Consider the following 19234-nt stretch of genomic DNA (forward strand, 5'->3'; position numbering starts at 1 on the left):
TCATTATTTTTTTTTTTTTTATTCTTAACAATGCTTACAAAAATTAAAAAAAAACACTTAAAAATTTATAAGAAAAAAAAAAAACACCCTCCGCTTGCGGGGCTTGCATACATTGTATGCCCAAGCAACCGGCTGTCAGGGCTGCAGAGTGAGGAACCTTCTCACAATGCGCGCCGTTTAAAGGACTACTGCCTTCTGTATGCGACCCTTGATCCAAGAACCAAGCGAAAGCTTCTTAAGATGTTGGTCGAAGCTTTTCGCGAGAAGACCATTGATTCAAACGAATTCCACAGGGCGGTAATCTCGTGAGCAAGGTCCAAGTTTTTAGATACTTTTTCCTTTTCAGCTTTCACCAGATAGTCGTCATGTGGAATAGTAATGTCTACAATTATTATTATTATTATATTATTATAATAATTCGGAGTGGTTTCGAGAATCTAGCTCTGTACCGGTATCTTCTGAAAGCCTTTTCCCTGAGAACTGTGCCCAGCTGTTGAAGATTGTGATGGTTACCAAAATTATCATCCAGTAGCATTCTACAGCTTATAGGTATTATTTCTATATTAAACAGTATTCTATTAAAAATTAAAATAACGACACTGTTTAAAATATATGCGAGAACCAGAACGAGTCTTTTTTCGCACGGTTATTATATTCAAATTGAATTCGTTGCATTCAAATTACATTTTTTACTGACTATAGATAAGCATTGACCAAAAAATAACTTTCCAAAGAATTACATAAGAAAATCCATTAAGTACTGTCTTGCCTCTTGCTCTGGCTCCAAACTCTACTGGTCCAGCAATTAGCTAGTTTGCCGGCCTCGACAAAAATGTACTATCATCTGATCAGTTGCGTAGTATCCGATCTTTTACGTCAACACTTGTGGAATCAAGTGGGGTTTTTTCCGAAGAGAAATCTCGTCGGCATTGCAGCGTGGCGGCGCGTTTGGCATCTCGGGCACAGGCCGTTCGTACAAAACGAGTACGAGTACAAAAAAGAAAATAAATGGACTGAGTCTAACAATAAGGTCTTCCTTCTTCGTGCCCTTATCCCTCGGAACAACGTGCCGTCTTCAAACTTGCAGGCACACTTGTTGTTTAGAGTATGGTATATTTTCATTCTTTAGTTGGTAGTAGAGGTTGATTATTTCCCCGCCAGGTAGCAGTGCTGTGTTCCAGTCTGAAGGGCGTGGTTGCCTATCTAATTTTAGCTTCAGGAGGCTTAACACGTATGCCGAAGTTTGATGTATGGCAAGGGCTGCACTTCCATGTTCCTTGCATCAGCATGCCCTGCAAAGTGTTGCTCTGTTTATATGCGATGGGTTTCTACTTACCATCGGGTGAGCCATCTGCATGATTTGTTAATTATTATTAAAAAAAAAATACTTACTGCTTGTCTGACATCGACCATCCTTGAACATAAAGTCCTAACAATAAAGGCTTGTAACGACGTTAAAATGCTACGCGCCACGTGGGATGGACTAGCCACGGCTGGACTACTGTAGCCTCAGACGAGATCATCATCCAATACCTTTACCTTTTTCTTCTCCTGTTTCAACCCAATACCGAACATTTTTAAACCGCTTCGGAACCTTGGCATAGTATACCAACGTAGCATTTTGTGTGTGCACACGTAAAAGGAATGTTCTATTGACGAGTATAACGGGTGGTCGAAGAATACACTTTTATACGTTATTGCCTTCCCAGAAAAATGCTTGCTTGATAATTTACTGGACCTGGCGCTCAAATGAATGTTTCATGTCTATCGACCATCTTTCATATTCATACACTCTTTGACCTAGCTTTTACTCACGAATAAAAAACTGCATTCACTGTCTGATATCCTTCCTTAAAAAATGTAGCAATGCCAGTATGTTCATCATCATCAAACCATTACCGGACCCCTACAGGGCACGGATCTGTCAAAATGTGAAGACTTCCAGACCTTGAGAACATTATGGAGAACTCTCAGGCATGCAGGTATCCTCAAAACGAGTTATATTTAATAACTTAAACTAAAAACCACGAAAATTTAGAGGTGTGTTCCGTGGATCGATCTCGGTCCCCCCGAAAAGAAAAACGAAGCCTTACCCCACTAGGCACGCAAGTTTCCTTATTCAGATTATACGGTAATAAAATTATCTCATCCTCACCAATGCATTGAATTGTTCCCAAGCCAGTGAGCAAGAATTGACTAATTTGGACGACTGACGAGGATGGATATGGGCATAACTTTCCATTTAATAGGGGCTTCGCCCACGTGTGACCGCTCGTCGAGACGGTCGACACGTTAAGGTTATCAGACTTAATATTATGGGGGCATAACTAAGATGTCTTTTATTATCGTTCACGTAACTTATAATTCATTGGATTGTTTTAGTTTTTATTCTAAGATATTTACCACGTAAGATTTGTTACTGGAATTCAGACTACCATGTAGTGTAATTTATTCTATAAAATTAATCGTCGTACACTTTGTGAGTGATTTTTTTCAAATGATGATATGTACTTACGTTTTCTTTTTAAACCATAAATATCTGAGGTTTGGAGGTCGGGCACAAGGCCGCGGGCAAAGGTGCGGTGTAAAGTTAGGCAGGATTCAGACGATTGTGGTTAGTCGCACGTCTAATCAGCATAGCCACATCAGTCATACTACAATCGCTTAGAGCATTATTTAAAAATTACAGCTTTATATGACATAATACCTTGATGACTTTAAAATTTGTGATACAATTTTTATTCTAGAACAAGAGCGAACGAACAACAATACAATATTAAAATAATATTGCTTTAAGCGATCGTATTGCCTGCCATAACTTACAAGGTTTGTAATTTTTACTTGACAGGAAGAAATACCGTCATTGGTTAGCCGAAGTGATTCTAATATGAAATGTAAAGACAAGGGGAAGACATACTTTACGTAGATACAGATTAAAGAGGTAATGATAATGCCAATGATACAAAGAAGCAGATAATAATATCATGGAAACATTAAAACTTTCATAGGGTTTCTTGCATTGAGGAAAAATCTGTTAAAACTGAGATTGTCCTTGGTTTAATGAAACTTTCCTACCAGGAGTACATAATCTATTAGTGCAGAAAATCACAAAGGATGAATTAAACTATTCTATTAATATTGTAATTTGTAAGTTTAGAAATGTATCATCAATCATCCACTGCTGTCCGCTGCGGGGCTAAAGGCCTCTTCCAAAGGAAGGGGTTTGCCCATAACCACCGAGTTGGACAGAATGTTTGGCGATTGCAGTAGATAGGAGAAATGATGGCTTTCAAATATTTTTTTTTTTCATTTAATATTTCAAAGAAAATAACTTTATTACTAAAACAAGCCACACACTACAATGTTAAACGCTATGCTTCTAAGATCCCCGCGCGGCGCCTCCACTAATTGAACACAACTCAATGCACAGCTAGCAGACACGCCAGGTTAACGCTTGTCATATGTGGCACAACCTAGTACAAAGTTACAGCTTAGCATTATGCCACATTGCTTGATATTAATGCAGCGCTGATTGCCAGCCAGGTCACACCACGGAAATGATTATCCTATCTACACAGTATATTACAGAAAGACCACGCTAGTATAATTACCATGCAATATGGTAAAAATAAACACAATTATATATCCCATTCCTAAAATTTGCAACAATATTGTACTTAGAGTACCCACTGAGAAAGGCATATTTAATTTAAGCCAACAGACAAACCGGCATAGTTTGTCAGTGGACTGTTTTAATTACATATAAATACATTATACAACATCATGTAGCCATGTGCCGTGTAGTGACAGCCGACTAGATATAGTTGTCACTACCATTCAATGTCGCAAGTACGATACGACTAAGCTAATTTAACGGCCAGCAGTGTCCTCTGTGCTACTAAACTACAATCTATTGCGATCACCAACCCGCCTGCCCAGCGTGGTAATTATTTCCAAACCCTCGGCCAATTAATATGTTCCTTTACAATTCCATGATGGTATAATATAGAAACTGAGCGGTGATAGCCCAGTAGTTTTATTTTGATCCCCGCACCTCTACCTTTTTGTGCTTTTAATTTAAGCAATTAAATTTCACTTGCCTAAATGGCGAAGGCACATAGTGAGGTAATCTGTATGCCTGAGAGTTATTCATAATGTTCTAAAAGACGTGTGAAGCCTTCCAACCCGCAGTTGATTACCATGGAGGACTACGGCCTAAACCCTTAATAAACGCATCCATTGATATTTCTGTACCTAATTTGCATGCCAGGCATGCGGTGTTACATAACAATGCACTCGTAGCTTTATATCCGTCGAAGCGCATCTAACGGGATCTGTCACTACTCCTGTGCACATCCAGTGTGCGATATATGCTCGAACAGCTGGCTATGTTAGTGAGAGTGTTTTGTATTAACATGGTGATTGAATTAAGAAACAATAAAAATAAATAGTAGTTTGTGGGGTAAAAAGTTGTGTTAAATTACCTCTATTACGCATTACCATTAACGAACTCCGAAGGTTCGTTAATGGTAATGCGTAATAGAGGGAATCTGCAGTTTAATTTTTGCTTCCGGAATTAAGGGCCACTCGTTCCAAACGTATATCTCTTCATCTTCTGACTTCTTCTAGGATTATCATCGTATTTCTCCCTAACTCTCAAATTCTTTAAATGCGGGATTCTCGTAACAACTCAACGATTTTTGATTTCTATTCTCAGAATGGCATCTAAGACGTGCAAGACGATATCATATTGTCTTCAATATTGTTTATCTCCTTTAGAAAATGGTTACAGGGAATGTTGCCGTCGTTCATTGATTCCTGATTTATATTTTCCACTTATTAATTGGTCGATCGGGTTCCTATTGTCCAATCGGCAGTCTATTTCAATTTGTTGTGCTAACTAGTTAGTGCCTGTTTCGAGTGATGTTTATTTCATTCGGAGTGCTTTCTATCAAAGTAGTAGTATAGTTTCCTCCTGTGGATTCTTTGAGATTAAATTCCTTAGATAAAACACTTTGGAATATTTTTCAATGGGTTTTCTTTTTTACTTTTCGAGTTAGATGTTTTTTTTTCTATGGATGTGGTTTTCTGACCTAATTTTCTACGAAGAGCCTTGGGCGCTTATATATAATGCTTATCTATTCCGACGTTATGCCATGCCGTCCTTTATCCTTTAGGTCCTTTATATAGTTTGTTAGGTGTTTTGCGCTTAAATATTTGTAATCTGTAGAGTTGGTAGAGTAGTGCCTTGTAGTTTCTTCTAGATATCTGTTAGCAAGCCTGTTATTTAAACGCCTTATAATATGGGCTGCAGTAAACATCGGTGTGACATGATGCGTTAGATTTATCGGTTACACGCTAATTCGGTGCTAACTCACTTGTGCCAAGTATCTTGGTCAGTCGTAACATACGCCTGAACCTCAAAGCCCACATTGAAAATCGATTTCGAGGTTTTATTGATTAATTTGACAACGTTTCTGACCACGTAAACGCGATGTGATTTTGATGTTATGAAAAGTTCTCTTTTCGTTCTAAAGTACTCCTTAAAGGTTCTCAAAACAGCTAATAGTTGGACTGATAAGATATCATACCAATTGTATGAATTTAATTGCATTGTATTAAAGAAGATATTATCTAATGTTGTACAAGAAATTCTAGGAGAACATTCTTTTAGAAATTAAGTACTCCCAGCTAGTGTGGTTTCTTATTGATGAGTTAAAGGGAAGAACCGGTTGTTTAAGGAATTATTCTTCATCATAAATAACTTATCGAATAGTTTATAGAGGATAGATAAGTTTAAGTAACGTGACGAAAATATGGAACCTTAAAGAGAGCTCGGATATAATATTGTGTTAGTATGTTGACATTGTTGAAAACATGGGAAGCGTTGGTTGGACCGAAACTGGCACGATTGGAGGATTGTGACGACGTTACATGTAACTAAGTTAATTTAAGTTTAGATGTAAATGAAACGCACACTGGAACTGTTGTTTATAATAAAGCTGCTTTTTATATTTCTACCAATACTGTCGTTGTTACTCACCGTCCTTTAAACTAACTCTATGCCAAAAATCAAGACGATTGGTTGCTAAGTTACGGCGTAAAGGAAGGACAAACAAAAAATCAAACATACTTTCACTTTTATGATATCAGTAAGAATGATAAATGCGAAATTTTGGGTGGATTACTCAATCACCACGCACAGCTGAACTGATCGGGATTTTATGCACAGATAGATTAAGAATTCGTCTGGAATTCAGGTTTTTTTATCCCGGAACAATGTACGGTTCCCGTGGAATAGATTGATTTTTGTTTATCACTGAGGTCGACCTTTTATTTTTTTGCATAGTGGAAGTTCAGCGGTCGGAATTACACAGGCTCACGTAACAAATTTCCACGCGAACGAGGTCTCGTTCGACAAAATATATTTAAATTATGTTTGCAAATTGTGGAAAATTTACCAAGTTATTGTCGTCAAGGCAAAAATGAGGATTTTTTTTATTGTAAAGTTAATACTTATGTGGTGATGTATGTATATTCCTACTACAGATTGTTAAAAAAAGCATTGGCAAATATCTCAAAATCTCGAACGCAACTAGGCCGCAAATACGCAGTCTACATCAAGCGTTTCAGCGTACGATTTTTTACATGGTCCTTTTAATATTTATACGCACTTGATGCAATGCTTGGGAGTTGAAAGAGGAGATATTTTTGATTGAGTATTATAGTTTATATTAAATGTGGTTTTCTTCTTTTCCAGATGAACGGGAAGATGTACAAAAGAAAACATTTGCGAAATGGATAAACTCACAACTGGCCAAGGTAATTACTGCTTTCTGAGTGCAAGGCTGTAGGTTCGATTCCCAGAACAGGAAAATGGTTTTGTGATGAACATGAATGTTTTTCAGTGCCTGGGTGTTTATCTGTATATTATAAGTATTTATGTATATTATTCGTTGTCATATTCAGCAGTCATTTTAGTACCCAAATAGCCGAAGTGCCAATGATGATGATGAAAAAACTTAAAACTATTCGTTAATTGGTGAAAACTAGTTTATCTAAACAGTTTATCTAGACTAGGCTTAAACTAAACAGTTTAAGCCTAGTGAATGATTTATATTTATATTCGTTAAGTTTTTATTAATATAGATGAGATCTACACTAGCTTTTAAAAAAAATCGCCATTCTGTTCGCAACGTGCGCGTATCAATTAAGAACAATTAGAATTTGTACTGTATTGTAGCTGTAAAATGCCAACAAAAAGTTTACGAACGCTGAAAACTAATTTGCTGGCTTCCCGTTACAGTTTAAATTTAATGCTTTAGACACAGAATCGAGAGCATACAGAAACCGTGCTCACGACTCATATTGAAGAATCAAAAACCACTCTACTTCAGAATGGTTTCTCGAACAAACCATTAGTCAATTTTTATAAATTTTAAAATGTATATAATAATTTTCGGAACCGACAGGATTTGAACCTGCGAATATCTGGCAATCGTGGCCTGAGCGCTTTCTCCAATTAAGCTACGGCTCTCCTACCGTCGTTGCCGAAATTAGTATATGCCTTTCACATCAATCTTATAGCGACTGTAGCGTCATCTAGTAGGAAACGTTGCAGTTTCGATCTACTTTTTCAAAGGTCCATATTACAATGAGACACGTTTGAAACAAGAGATGACACATTGCTTTTTTATAATTTTTTTATTAAAGAGAACACGTAAGAACACTAATAAAAAAAATTATAAAAATTAAAAACCATTAGTCATTTCATACCAGTTGACAGTAATCCTTTATTGCCATACTCTATGGTTAATACAAGAACTTGAATTAAATTATTACCAATTTATTTTTAACAATATGGCAAATGGCCGCAAACTCAGCCGTATGCTGTGCATTGGAAACAAAGCTCAGCGCTGATTTTCAGTCTGCTCCAGTATCAAACTGAGCAAACTGTTGCGTTATTATTATAACTAAGAGTTAAATTTTAATAAAAAAATAAATAAATTGTAAAAAGAACAAATAAAACGAACGCAATCAGTACATATTTAACAGTACAAATTAAAAAAGTAGCGCCATATAACATCTTATTTATATATTATAACTATAACCTGAAGTAATAAATTATTTCAAAATAAAACTAATCGGATTGGCATATTCCTCTTTCATTCGTCTTTATCTTATGTATAAGCAAACAAACTCTTCATCTTTATATATATCTGTAACCCTCCTTACCTAACTTTAAATTTTCAAAACGGTGAATAAATTGGTGTTAATTGTTTGGAGGTCCTTAAACTCTTAAGTCATACTTAAAAAACGAGACAATAAGTGCTTGTTCAAGAACTTTTGTTTTAAACATTTGCGCTGGAAACTGATTGTTAATTTCCATTAACATTGAAGTAAAGTTTAAAATACTAACATTTGCACTTAAAAATACCAATTAATACACCCCAATTTTAAATAACTTGTCTATACTTAAGTAGATATATCCAAACTATTTTAAGTAAAGGAAAATTTAAAAAAGCCTTATATAAACGACCGTAAATAAATGTACGAAAATAAAAAAAACTCAACTAATGCGAAATTTTTATATTGAGATACTAAAAGTGGCTAAAAGAAGACTTAAAAAAAATCTTACTTATTAACAGTTTAAAATAATGATTTTAAGCTCTTGCCCACGCTGAACGCCGTAAACGTCGCGCGTCGTCGTTGTGGTGTTATGTGGTTTTACGGGATCCCAGATTCGATCCTCGGCAGATGCAATTGGGGAATTCATAATTTGGAGGCTCCGTGGCTCTTTACCACCGATAAAGACGTGACGCCAAGCGATCTAGCGATACGGTACAATGTCGCGTAGAAACCCATTAGGGGTGTGCGATATAAGTAATTGTCATAACCCTAAGAAGTTAGCCCGTTACCATCGCAGAGTGCATCATCTTACCAGTAGGCGAGTTTGCAGTCAAGGTCTAACTTGTAATTAAAGAAACAAAATAAATAAAACAAAGTTGTTTCAAAAATAAGCGTAGCCGGTGGCCGCTCATTCGATAGAACTCAAACGTCTGCGTTGGTTAATACGGTCGCTAATGGCAATGTTAGAAATCGTATGATTAACATTACCTGCGTTTGAATGGGTGCAAATATATACCCTCCCGTAGTCTAATAAATACAGCTTTCAATACAAGTTTATGCCATGGGAGTTATGGCACTTCAGTTAATCTTTGTTTAGGTAGTATAGATTCTGTTTTGTTTTTCTATCGTTACATATGAAACTAGCGGTCCGACGCGACTTCGTCCGCGTATCAGTCAACCTTAAAGGATAGACATATGCTGTCGCGGACTTTTTTTTAGAACTTTTAAAGGGAAATCACTTTGTGATATATGATTATATCGAAACTCTAAACGTTTACGCAGCTCACGCAGGTAATTAAAAACCCGGATGTTGAAATATTCTTTATTGGTGATATGCCCCTATTGGTCTTAGCGTGATTATGTATAGCCTCTAGCCTTCCTTTATAAATAGGCTATCCAACACTGAAAAATTTTTTTGAATCAGCTCTGTAGTTCCCGGGCTCATTGCGTTCAAGTAAACTAGCAAACAAACAAACTCACAAACTCTTCAGTTTTATATGTATTATAAGTTACCAAAGATAACTTTTTGGATTTAGGAATTGAAGGATTTTTTCATTTAAAAAACAAATACTTCGGCTTCTAAAACACCTTGCTCCTGTGTGTTACAGAGTGGAAAACCGCTAGTAGAAGACCTGTTCCAAGACCTTCGCGATGGAGAAGTGCTGCTGTCTCTACTGGAGATACTCACTGCACAGCAGTTCGTAAGTAGATTTTAAGCATTATCCTTACTATCCTTATTAAGTGTTTGTACGGGAGCTATAAAACAATAGGAAGATCTTTCTCCGAGCGGGCGATCGTGCTCGGGGACCGAGGTCGTTTAAATGGTAAATTTTTGTTAACACTTCTTTAGTGCGATGCAGGATCTTTGTGGCGCCATCTAGTTTGGTAATGTTACAGTGTTTGTGTCAAAATTCAGTGTAATATAACAGCTAAGTAAGATTACGCAAGACTTTACGCGATAAGATTGTAAGATGGGGATTCAAGGTTGCCGTTGACAGTCTGTCTGGGATGAGACTGTTTAATTAGGCAAACGACCCGTTACTTTGTATTACATCCTTAGTGAGAGATTTCCACGCGCGCAGTCATGTTCGAGTACCGACAAACCGAAACATACTGAGTGCTGTGTGCGAGATTTTTCTTCTATTCGATCGTGTAAAAGTTAGCTATAATTTGTATGGCGTCGAAAGAGTGGCATCTCTGGTCCATAGATGGCGCTCTTTTACGCCATACAAATCATAGTTAACTTTTACGCGATCTAGTAGATAAATAATCTCGCATTCAGCACACTGATGTTTCGACTTAGTACGATTTGTACATTCCTTATCCTTAGTAATACGATAAATGCGAAAGTGTGTTTGTTTGTTTCTTGTCCTTAACACCCTAATTAAGCGGCCAATCCAACTTGAATTTTTGCCGTTGATTGTAAGTACAGTGTGTAACATAAGCTACTTGTCATTCCAAGAAAACAACTGTTCCAATAAAAAAAAAACGTGGATGAAGAACGATGCCAACAACTTGTTATAGTATCATTCTACCCGCTTGTTGAGTTCTAAACCCTGGAATAACAAGTAGCCTACGTTACACACTTTACTTTCGATCAATGGCAGAATTCAAGTTGGATTGGTTAGTTAGGCTGTTAAGGAAGGACAACAAACAAACAAACACACTTTCGCATTTATCATATTACTTAGGATAAGGAATGTATAAATCTTACCAAGCCTACTGATGTTTCGGTTTTTCGCTTCGTCAATGTAATTGACGTGCAGTGGCGTGCACTAGGTTTATCACTAGGGTATGCATACATCAAGAAAATAGCATACGAGTTATATATGAATTTTAGGGTAGGCAGTGCTTTTGTGCATGTATGAAGTGCACGCCACTGTTGACGTGCATAGCAGTCCATGTTTCTGTGTGTGTGCTATATTTAAAAACGTGTAATATGCATGTTGTTAGTGCTCTAATTTATTAATAAATAAACCCTCAGAATTAAGAATATACGGAAACCGCGTACACTACTTATATTTAAGCATCAAAGAACACTCCACTTTAGATTAGTTTCTCGATCGAACAGTTAATCACTTCATACCATTTGGCAGTTGAAGATAAAAAAAAAAAGATTTTCCATGCTGAATTTAATTTATTGCAGAAACGTGAGCGGGGTCGTATGCGTGTACATCAACTTAATAACGTGAACGCAGCGTTACGTGCATTGGCAGCGGCTGGGGTTCGTCTCGTTAACATCAGCAGTGGTGACATTGTTGACGGCAACCCTAAGCTTATTCTCGGTAAGTCCTTCGCACAAATATTTATTTATTTGACTGCCGATTGGCGCAGTGGGCAGCGACCCTGCTTTCCGAGTCCAAGGCCGTGGGTTCGATTCCCACAACTGGAAAATGATTGTTTGATGAACATTCATGTTTTTCAGTGTGTTTATATGTATATTAAAGGTAATAATGTATATTATTCATTAAAATATTCATCAGTCATCTTAGTACCCATAACACAAGCTACGGTTACTTTGGGGGTAGATGGCGATGTGTGTATCGTCGTAGTAGTATATTTAGTAGTATATTTATTTATCTACTACATAAACCTTGCTTGTATCTCGAGACGAGCATAGACTATGGAGGGTAGAGGTAAGGAGAGTCATCTTATATGGGAGAAAAGTTGAAAAAGTGTCCAGTTGTATGCGCTAAATAACAGTTCAAAAATCCTCCACAATGGCGCTGGTGGATGCACAGGGTATGGTATGAATGTAGCAATCGTAGATGAATTGAAGTATGCCGAGTTAAAAAATTTAATGTCATTATCGACTAAAGTAGTTAATTATTGAGAATTTCAACAACTTACGTTGTGCAAAATATTGTGGTAAATATAACCTTACTTCCTTGTTTATTTTGCAAGCCTACTCTAACAATATTTATATTTGGCGCTTCTTTTAAGAGTTACCTTGATGCAAATGTGGCGCCATCCTAATTTAATACATTTGGACGACACTTTTTCATATACACAGATGATCCTCCTTACCTCTACCCTCCATAGCATAGACCCATTATGTTGCTCCAGAGTGGGTAGGCGATATTTCATATGTTAGTAATAACTGGGAACAACGGATTGGGGAATGGACAATACCCATTTCTTCACTCCAGGCTGTGATACTGAGATTTCGTTTACGGAAAACCCAATACATTTTGGCCCGTGTACCACTGTTGAATTTGAAAAAAAGTAGATTAAAGAAGAAGAAATTATGCATTATAGTTAAATAGGCATATTTCTATTTGCGAATTTTTATCAAGAAATTCGCAGTATCAGCTTGGAGTTAAGAAATTGCTTTGTCACCTCCTTGCCTCAGTGAACTCGTCAGCAAGCATCGGTTCCTGTTTTTATCGCTAAAGTGACAGTGTTTTAATCATCATTAAAGCCCCCATCTGGTATTGGAGCAGAGTCAAAGATCTAAGATCCAACATCAAGCTAAGAACAGCTTCTCAAGTGTATGTCAATCTATGATAAAGTTTATTACAGTGCCTAAGTCCTTAATTCCTCAAGCTATTAATTTATTCCTCAAAGCTATGCGTCTTAGGTCAATTTTAGATTTTATAATAAGATGTCTATTTCCAGGTCTGGTATGGAGCATAATTTTGCATTGGCAAGTCCACTATCACCTTAAGGAGCTGATGTCCGAATTACAGCAGACCAACCTGGAAAAGACGCTTCTCGCCTGGTGTCGTACTCATACGCAGGTAAGTTAAATTTTATTAATCCAAAGAATCTTTCTCTCTCTTAAACTCTTAAATGTATCTGCTTTATAAAGATCTTTTTATATAAAGCAGATACATTTAAGAGTTTCCGAAAACAATAACCGATGCATTAACCAAATTGTAAAGTGAAGCAACGGAAGTGATCCCACTATTTGGCTGATACAGGATACTGAATCCTGCGCATTGAAACGCAAGAAGTTCGTGAAGTGAAATATAATTCGGACAGTATACATATAAATTGCACATTATCATATTTAGTTCGGCGTCGCAAAAAATAATTGTACTCACCAAAAATGTTTCCAATGAAAATACAAACAGCGTTTCCAATGAAAATACAAACTTGTGGAATTTTTTAATAACAGACATATACTGAGCTTCATATAAGATGTTATTATACTTTTTTTTGTGTTTTTAACGCACGCGACTTGATCTATAATTTTTATTCAAGTGAGTGTTTTACCCTTGAAACTATTGGTTAAAAACTAGGAACATGTGTTTTTGAAAATCCTGCCTTAAATCGGATATTAAGTATCTTTGTGAAATAGGGAACAAGAGTATGTATAATAGTCCTTAATTTTTGCCTGTAGTTTGTTTTGGGGGGAAAAATTAATTAACCATTTTTTTTTATTTCATTATTAGAAATAGTAATTCAGGCAGGCATTCTGGCTAGTAACAATTGTAAATGATTGCAGAACTACATGGGAGTTAAAGTGGAGAACTTCACATCAACATGGTCAGACGGTTTGGCGTTCAACGCGTTGCTGCACCGATGGAGACCGCAGCTATTCGACTATTCCACCCTACTCCGTTTGACTGCCGCTCAAAGGCTCGAGCATGCTTTCGCTTTGGCTCAACGACACCTGGGGATCGACCGGCTCTTGGACCCGGAAGGTAACGATTATAATCCAAAATAACAATTAACACAACACCAGCAGTGTGATTACGTATCTCGCGATAGCAATGCGACAGGCGTAAATTTTGTAATCACTGCTGTCAAACGTCACTTTTCCATACAATAAATAACAAAAGTCACGTTTGACAGCAGTGATTGCAAGATTTACGCCTGTCGCCTGTCGCACGCATCACGAAGTAATGCGTGAAACAGCGCAGCGTATAACCGATTAGCGTATTTCGTTTAAAACTTATGTGAGATGGTGATAACAAAAAAAACATCCGGCTTAGTTAGGCTTTAGACCAGGACAGGCTTGGAACCCCCGAAAATCAGATTTAGAGTGAACTGGATTTTAAACGCGTCCATCTTAAAACAAAACCTCACTCCAACATAATGAATTAAGTTTATGACAGCTTAACTTGTCCTCACTGCGTTAGATCTTCAGTGCAAAGATATATCAGTCATATTAAGGCACACAAGCGAAGCCTTTTAAACAAACAACAGGTGTGCAGTTACCGTAGCCGAAACAGCTAGAGATTACTAATTTTTACCTCTACCTGAAGCATTGACTGCCCAGAGGGTAGTAGCTCGACTGCACTTTCGCAGGGGTCGAGTTCGAATCCCAGCATGCACCTACTTTTCTAAGTTAGTACAGTACAGTAGTACTTTCTAACCACTCCGCACTGGGCCAGCGTGATGGACTACGGCCTTAACCCCTTCTCATTGTGGGAGGAGACCCGTGCCCTGTAGTGGGCCGGTAATGGGTTGATATGATTACAAGTTAGCCCGCTAACATCTAAGATATCACAATAATTTGTAGACGAACAACGAAACGTGTCTCATTGTAATATGGACCTTTGAAAAAGTAGATCGAAACTGCAACGTTGCCTACTAGATGACGCTACAGTCGCTATAAGACTGATGTGAAAGGCATATACTAATTTCAGCATCGACAGTAGGAGAGCCGTAGCTTAATTGGTGAAAGCGCTCAGGCCGCGATTGCCCGAGAGTCGCAGGTTCAAATCCTGCAAGGTTCCGAAAATTTTTATAGGCATTTTAAATTTAAAAAATTGATAATTCCTCCAAGTGTAGGTAAAAACACTAATACAAATTATAAAAAATACTGTCTTGTTGATTTACGGTTAAAATGCCAGGTGGCTTATTTTTACAGGAATTCCCAGTACCAATACATACATAGTCAATTGTCCCCTGCAACTGTTATTATCAAAACTAACATGTGAAAGTTAATGCTGAATAAATGTTAAATAATGGGATTGTTTTACTGTTTCAGATGTGAACACACCGAATCCAGACAAGAAGTCAATAATGATGTATGTTATGTGCCTATTCCAATCATTGCCGCATGCGAGCGATGAGGTCGCGCACACAGAAAACACAGAACAACTGGAGAACACAGATGGACCTTCAGATGCTGGCGAAGAACAGCCCAGTCCGGTAGATGCTAATGCTGAGGTACGAAACTCACCCTTGCTTAAAACACATATGATACTACACAGATTATATTTTCTTCTGTGTTTGTACATTTCTGCGGAATGTTTAAAATGCCCACATATATCTGTTAAACTCGAAACAAACTCTATTTACGACTAACATAAAGTTTAATTTGCTATACTTCGCGAAAGTATATTATAATAGCAAATTAAGGTTTATGTTCTTTGTATATCATGGAATTCCGCAAAGTTATATCTCCTTCAATCTAAACTATTTACATTATAGCCGTTGGTTGCTTGGAATAAATCGCTATGATAAGGCCGCCAAATTGTAAACGTTGTTTTGTTATACTTTTTTTTTTTACTTTTTGTGATATGCAATAAAAGTATACATTCATTCATACATTCATGTTATCTAATATATTTAAGTTTGTGAAATTTTTTGTCATTTCCAACATACATCATTTTTCTTAAACCTTACCTTATTATGCTAATTAATAATTAGCATTTTGCAACACGATATAATAAGTAATTATATCGTGTTTCCAAGTTAATGAGGCTCCATCTAGGTTATAAGGGTTTATAGTTACGGAACCGGTGGTAGAGTGACTACAGACAGACTGACTTTACGTTTCAAAAGTGCTTATAATTTAGGCCTACTTGAAATAAATGAATTTTGAATTTGAATTTTGAATTTGGAAAACGAGATATTTTCCTTTTTCTTGTAAAAGAACTTTTAAATTCAATACCAGGTTTTCATGTATTTTCTTTGTAATTATATGTAAAATAGCATCTCACATAATCTGTGGCGTGTATACACACGTATGACGCGGGTAGATGAAATGAAAAAATCTCCAGTACAAGTTATGAAAAACTTAAGGATAGGCATTGCATGAGTTATAAAAAAACCTACCTTTAAGTTTTATAACACCTGCTCCATTAGTGCATACCCTATATGCATGCCACTGCAAAAAATGTTAGTGTATGCACGCCATCGCAAAAAAATGTTATTGTATGCACGCCATAGTTTCTAAACATCTCTGATTCCTTTTTTTCCGGGTAAATTTGTTTGAAAACTTTGCCACCGTCAAAAATGTTATAACCTTACTAATTCCTTTAAATTTTTTACCAGGTTTTTGGTGGAAGCAGTGCCGCGGCATCCCGTCCAGTCTCAGTAGCGACAACTTGCTCAGTGGAGTTAGGAGCTTACGGTGCCGCGTTAGAGGACGCACTCGCGGCATTGCTGGACGGGGAGGAGAGACTGAACGCTTCGCCGCTACCGGAGGAAGGAGACGACCAGCCGGGCGCGTACCTTGCTGCGTTAAAAGAGCACTTCCACTCGCACGAGGTATATCCGGATCGAAGGACCAAAAATTTACAGGCGTATCTTGTACCTATTGGATAGAAGCAGGCGTTACTTTGCGGAAATCCATAATATATTATGAAAATAAAGCTTAATTTGCTATACCGCGAACAGCAGGAGAATCTGTATGGTGTAATTTATAATTACTTCAATCCGTATACTCCACACCAAACAGAGCCTGTGATAACTGTGATAGCGAAGCTATGGTAGCCTATTGGATAGGGCTTCAGCATCCTTTTCGGGGGATAGAGTTCGATCCCCCGGCTCGCACCTCTAACTTCTCGGATTTATGTGCGTTTTTAAATGCTTTAACCGTGTGGTTAATTCCTGTATGCCTGAGAGTTCTATATAACGTTATCAATGTGATACCTACTGATCCGAACATGGCCAGCGTGGTAGACGAAGGTCTAGACCCTTCTCATTCCAAGAGGAAACCAAAGGTAGAGGTAAAGGTAATGTGTTGATAATGACGATGACACACAGTCGTAGCAACAACAAGTCTATATATATAAAAGAGAAAGTGTGTGGGTATGTCCGTATAGGCTCCGAAACGGCTGGACCGATTTCAAAGAAACTTTCAGGGAATCTCCGGATTGACCAGGCGAGTAAACCTGTAAAGTTTGGTGACGATCGGAGCATTCCTATTTTTGAAACTGTCAAATACAGCTTTTATTAAAAATTTAATGATGTAAGTTTATTGTTTAAATAAAAAAAAAGCAAAATCTAGCCCGGCAAAGCGGGCTGGGTACGCTAGTATGTTATAAATATTCTCCTCAACAGAAATTCCTATTGGAGTTGTCCGAACAACAATGCCGTGTCGGAGCTGTATTGGAAGAGGGTGCACGACTCGTCCGAGAGCAGGCACTATCTAAAGATGAGGCTAATGAGGTGAGGTGTTTGTTGTTTATTTATTTTGTCTATGACTAATGTAGGTTACGGTAATTACAAGTTACAAGTATTTATTGATTAATAGACAAAAAATGTCTTAGGTACTAATAACACGTTATTCCGCTTTTATAAAGCCACGTTATTTTTTTTTATGTACTATACATACAATATAATAAATTAAATAATATAACTTGAGTACCTTTATGGCATGAATGAATAGGTATTTTATAGGCAAGCGTGCTCCAACTTTAATAATAAGCCTTGTACAGCACTGGCCTATTATTAATAAATAAAAAGTATAAAATGACTAATCAATAATATTTAGTCAAAAGTAGCCAAAAGCAATGATATTTCCAATATTCGGGAATACGCTAGTGCTGCCTTCTTTAAAACAATCACAAGACATACCGATGTTTTCGACATCTGTATGTCTTGTGTTGGATCATCAGTCAATCAGTCGTGTATGGAATTTTTCTGATGGCCGATTGTAACAGTGAGTAGCGACCCTGCTTTCCGAGTCCAAGGCTGTGGGTTCAATTCCCACAACTGGAAAATGTTTGTGTGATGAATATGAATGTTTTCAGTGTGTTGATGTTTATCTGTGTACTATAAGTATTTATGTATATTATTCATTAAAATATTTTTATACGTCATCTTAGTACCCATAGCACAAGCTACGCTAACTTTGGGGCTAGATGTCGATGTATGTTTTTTCGTAATCTATTTATAAATTATTATTATAGCTTAAAATGCTTTACTTTTCCAGGTCCGGCTTCAGATGCGTTTGCTGAACCAACGCTGGGAGCAGTTGCGTTTAGGCGCAATAGACAAACAGGCGCGCGTACATCGCGCGCTTATGAGAGCACAGCATCAACAGCTGAATGCGTTTCGGTGGGTTACCATATCTTCGACTTATTTTTTACTAGCTTTTGCCTGCGACTTAGTCCCAGTTTGTTACTGGTATTTAACTGTTTGTTATTCGTACATAAACTAGGTTACAAATCAACCAACAGAAATATTTTCGATTTTATAATATTAATGTGGACTATTCCTGGGCGGGTTCGTTCCTTGGAGTTAATTATTTCTTAATTTTCTCTAGTCCGGCCTGGTGGGCGGCTAGCCTACTAGGCCAAGCGATTAAGCGTACCGGTACGTTTCCGCGTAGATAAACACTAAGGTTATAGCATTAAAATAACTACTATGCAATTCAGTAGTAGTAGTGTTATTTGTGTGACAGAGTTCGTCCGGGGAAGTACAAGCCATGCTTATTATTGACGGCCGATTGGCGCAGCGGACAGCGACCCTGCTTTCTGATTCCAAGGCCGTGGGTTCACTTCCCACAACTGGAAAATGTTTGTAAACATGCTTTTCAGTGGGTATTTATATCTTATATCTTTAAACGAGCAATTCTTGTATATATATAATTGGAATCTCGGAATCGGCTCCAACGATTTTCATGAAATTTAGTATACAAGGGGGTGATAAATCGATCTAGCTAGGATTCATTTTTAGAAAATGACATTTTATTTGTGTTTTCCGGTAATAACCGATCTGGTGCAGGCGAAGTTGCACGGGTCAGCTAGTTTATATTATAAGTATTTATGTATATTATTCATAAAAATGTTCATCAGTCATCTTAGTACCCATAACACAAGCTACGCTTACTTTGGGGCTAGATGTGTGTATTGTCGTAGTATATTTATTTATTTATTTCTTATTAAGCTTAGTAGCATTGTTGCAATGTTGTGTTCTG

At 37.2% G+C, this 19234-nt stretch overlaps 1 protein-coding gene across 3 annotated transcripts in view; it reads left to right on the forward strand.

The window, feature by feature from the left end:
* LOC120633905 (dystrophin, isoforms A/C/F/G/H-like) overlaps positions 1-19234 on the forward strand; it is a 752632-nt gene that overhangs the window by 12280 nt on the left and 721118 nt on the right. For all 3 annotated transcript variants that reach the window (XM_039904299.1, XM_039904301.1, XM_039904300.1), the window contains exons 2-10: positions 6761-6822; positions 9738-9830; positions 11276-11414; positions 12748-12869; positions 13580-13778; positions 15071-15252; positions 16363-16578; positions 17374-17481; positions 18248-18372. In XM_039904299.1, the coding sequence (XP_039760233.1) occupies positions 6761-6822; positions 9738-9830; positions 11276-11414; positions 12748-12869; positions 13580-13778; positions 15071-15252; positions 16363-16578; positions 17374-17481; positions 18248-18372 (1246 nt within the window). The remainder of the gene's footprint in view (positions 1-6760; positions 6823-9737; positions 9831-11275; positions 11415-12747; positions 12870-13579; positions 13779-15070; positions 15253-16362; positions 16579-17373; positions 17482-18247; positions 18373-19234) is intronic.

Source organism: Pararge aegeria, chromosome 22, assembly GCF_905163445.1.
Source record: "Pararge aegeria chromosome 22, ilParAegt1.1, whole genome shotgun sequence".
Classification (NCBI taxonomy): domain Eukaryota; kingdom Metazoa; phylum Arthropoda; class Insecta; order Lepidoptera; family Nymphalidae; genus Pararge; species Pararge aegeria.